General features: G+C 39.1%; 1 protein-coding gene across 1 annotated transcript; it reads left to right on the forward strand.

The window, feature by feature from the left end:
• The first annotated feature begins 336 nt into the window (after positions 1 to 336).
• Positions 337 to 2,930, forward strand: LOC113343997. The gene is made up of 6 exons (XM_026588059.1): positions 337 to 522; positions 852 to 997; positions 1,070 to 1,233; positions 1,365 to 1,676; positions 1,794 to 1,917; positions 2,162 to 2,930. The coding sequence occupies exons 1-6, from the start codon at positions 337 to 339 to the stop codon at positions 2,928 to 2,930; spliced, it is 1,701 nt and encodes a 566-aa protein (XP_026443844.1).
• Positions 2,931 to 3,648: the final 718 nt, after the last annotated feature.

Below are 3,648 nucleotides of genomic sequence, written 5' to 3' on the forward strand. Positions count from 1 at the left end.
AAATGGAGAGGAAGTTACCTTGCTGGGTGATACTGAAGATGCTAGAATTACTATGATGCTAGGAAATGCCTGCAAGAAGTATTTTAGCAAGAACAAACATGGGATAATAGGCCATCCGTATGCCATCACAGCTGGGATCTCCACAGGTAGTATTCCAGAGTGCTTGGAATCTATTGTACAACCTTATACTTCATTGTTTCAAGAACCCAATACACTACCTCCCATCAGGACCCATGCCCATCACATCCTCTCAAACCTTTATCCACACCACCAAATCAAAGGCCTTACAGAATCCCCTATGTACAGAAAGGTGCAATAGAACAACTAGTTCAAGAAATGTTAAACACAGGAATCATTAGGCCAAACCACAGTCCCTTCTCATCACCAGTTTTGTTGGTCAAGAAGAAAGATGGAGGATGGAGGTTCTGTGTATATTATAAAAGGATTAATGAGATCACTATTAGAGACAAATACCCCATTCCAGTTATAGAGGAGTTAGTAGATGAACTTAAGGGAGCAAAGGTATTCACTAAAATAGACTTAAGGGCAGGGTATCACCAAATCAGAGTGTACCCTTTTGACATACCAAAAAATGCTTTCAAGACACACCAAGGCCACTATGATTTTCTTGTTATGCCCTTTGGGTTGACAAATGCCCCTGCAAGTTTCCAAGCACTGATGAATGACATCTTCAAGCCATATTTAAGGAAGTTCATCCTTGTATTTTTTGATGATATCCTAATCTACAGTCCTGACATGGAGACTTACAAGAAGCATTTGGAGCTATCTCTATCCATTCTCAAGGAGCATTCCTTATATTTATTAAACTCATTAAATGCTCCTTTGATCAGCCACAAATTGAATATTTGGGTCACATCATTAATGAACAAGGAGTCTCTGCAGATCCATCAAAGATTGAATGCATGGACAAATTGCCTACACCAGTAACCATTAAAGGTTTGAGAGGATTTCTAGGAATAACTGGTTATTACAGGAAGTTTGTCAGAGACTATGGGTTGATAGCTAAACCACTCACTAAACTACTCAAAAAGAACAAATTTCAATGAAGTGAAGCTGCTCAAGTTGCTTTTGATAAACTCAAGAAAGATGTCACCACCACCCGAATGCTAGTGCTGCCAGACTTCAACAAGCCATTTGAGTTAGCTACTGATGCCTTTGATACTGGAGTTGGGGCAGTTTTGATGCAGGAACATAAACCCATAGCCTTTTATAGTAAGGGAATGAGAGACAGATACTTAGCCATATCAACATATGAAAAAGAGCTAATGGCAGTAGTAATGGATGTTACCAAGTGGAGATCATATTTAATGGGGAACAAATTTACCATATATATTGATCACCAGAGCAGAGAGCACATTCAATGCTTCAACAAAAATGGTTGGCTAAATTATTGGGTTATGATTATGAGCTCAAGTATAAGAAAGGAGCTGAGAACAAAGTGAAAGATGCCTTATCCAAAGTACATATAAAAGATCAACCATCTTGTAGCAGTTTGAGAGTTTTACAACCCAACTGGCTAAAGGATGTTCGAGACAGTTATGATGAGGACTCTCTGGCTCAGGAAAAGATCCCAAAAATGCTAGCTCAAGGGAAGTCAGAAGGAGACTACACTTATACTGGAGGGTTGTTTAAATTCAAGGGAAGGATATACATTGGTTAAGGTGGAGATTTAAGGCAAAAGATCATTTCTGCAATCCATTCTTCTGCAATTGGGGGTCATTCTGGAGTTCAAGCCATCTACCAAAAAGCTAGACTCTATTTCTTTTGGACAGGAATGCATAAACAAATTGTGAAGCATGTACAAGAATGTGATGTATGTCAACAACACAAGGGATTTACTTCTCTTCCTGGAGGACTGTATAACCTCTCCCTGTACCTGAACAAGCTTAGGAACATGTTAGCATGGACTTCATCACAGGACTGCCAAAATCTGAAGGGAGAGAGATCATCCTAGTGGTTGTGGATAAATTCTCTAAATACAACCATTTTATGGCCTTGAGTCACCCATATGTAGCAGCCTCAGTAGCAAAGGTATTCCTTGACTCTATATTTAAACTCCATGGTCTCCAAAAGAGCATTGTATCATACAGAGATAGTGTCTTCATAAGCAACTTTTGGCAAGATCTGTTTATAAGAATAGGTACAGCTCTGCACCTAAGCACACCTACAACCCTCAAACTGATGGCCAAACTGAGAGGGTGAATGCTTGTGTAGAAGCTTATCTCAGATGCATGACAAGTTTCAAACCAAGTAAAAAGGTTGCATGGTTACCTTTATCTGAGTGGTGGTACAATACTAGCTACCACACAAGCCTCAAAATTACCCCTTTTGAAGATCTCTATGGATATCCATCTCCCCAATTTGGGATTACTTCATCTTCTCAAGGTATAACTGCAGATGTGGATAACTATATGCAACAGAGGAAGCACATGGGACAACTACTCAAGGGAGCTTTGGAGGCAGCACAACACAGGATCAAGCAACAAGATGACAAGAAGAGGTCTGAGAGGTCTTTTGAAATAGGAGATTGGGCTTATCTGAGATTACAGCCTTACAGACAGACCACTGTGCAGTTGAGAAGAAATCTTAAGCTATCTGCTAAGTTCTTTGGACCTTATCAGATTATAGAGAAGATTATCAAAGTAGCTTATAAGTTGCAACTACCAGCTGGATCAAAAATCCATCCCACTTTTCATGTGTGTCAGCTTAAACCCAAGTTAGGAAATGGCATGCTACCTAAAACAGAGCTACCAACAGTCACTAAAGAAAGAGAATTGAAGATGAAGCCATTGCAGGTATTGAATACCAGAATTGTTAGAAAAAACAACCAAGATGTCACTCAAGTTCTTGTTCAGTGGGAAGGCTTATCTGCAGAAACAACTACTTGGGAGGACAAGCAAGTTATGTAAACTCAGTTTCCAAAATTAATCCTTGAGGACAAGGATCTGGTGAAGGAGAAGGATTTTTCATGAAAGATTCATGAGCTGAGAACAATTGGGCCTAAACCTTAGTCTGTTATTTTGCTGTTGGGCTTTAACTCAGTTTATTACGGTATTTTCTTAGATTCCCGTTTTGTGTTTGATGAGCTAGGAACCGTCCGATGTCTTGTTGTGGATAAGTCCTTTAAGAACCAATCATTATTTCTCCTGAGAGCAGTCAATGAAAATTATCTAGCTTATTCTTCTTCTCTGCTAATTGAATTCTTTTTCCTTGAGTCGTCTCTGAGCTAATTTGTAACATAGATTGTTACAAAAGCCCGTTATCATCTAGCCAATCACTAAACTCATTGATAACATAAGTTCTTGGAACTGCACCACCCTTCTTTTCAGCACATCTCAAAACACAATTGAAGTCACTGATAGATAACCAAGGAATATTAGAATTACCCGATGTCCAGTTGCTGCCAAAGTTGTCTTCTTGTGACTTGTAAATAACCAGCATGAATAAAAGATATATGTACACCATCCACACTAACTGTAATAGCTTGTCTGGGGTTATTTATTACCACAGGAACCATCATGCTGGAAGACGATAATATCCACAGATTAACAATATTATTATCCACAGAATTGTGAATGATTTCACTACTAAAGCCATTAATTTTCAGACTACGCCTGAAACGTGCGG

This window comes from Papaver somniferum, unplaced genomic scaffold (assembly GCF_003573695.1).
Source record: "Papaver somniferum cultivar HN1 unplaced genomic scaffold, ASM357369v1 unplaced-scaffold_70, whole genome shotgun sequence".
In the NCBI taxonomy this organism is placed as follows: domain Eukaryota; kingdom Viridiplantae; phylum Streptophyta; class Magnoliopsida; order Ranunculales; family Papaveraceae; genus Papaver; species Papaver somniferum.

Coding starts and splice junctions, on each gene's coding strand:
- LOC113343997 (XM_026588059.1), top strand. CDS start 337: ATGTTAAACACAGGAATCATTAGGCCAAACCACAGTCCCTTCTCATCA. Junction 998..1,069: donor ATAACTGGTTATTACAGGAA/GTTTGTCAGAGA, acceptor ATTTCAATGAAG/TGAAGCTGCTCAAGTTGCTT. Junction 1,234..1,364: donor TAAACCCATAGCCTTTTATA/GTAAGGGAATGA, acceptor ATTGATCACCAG/AGCAGAGAGCACATTCAATG.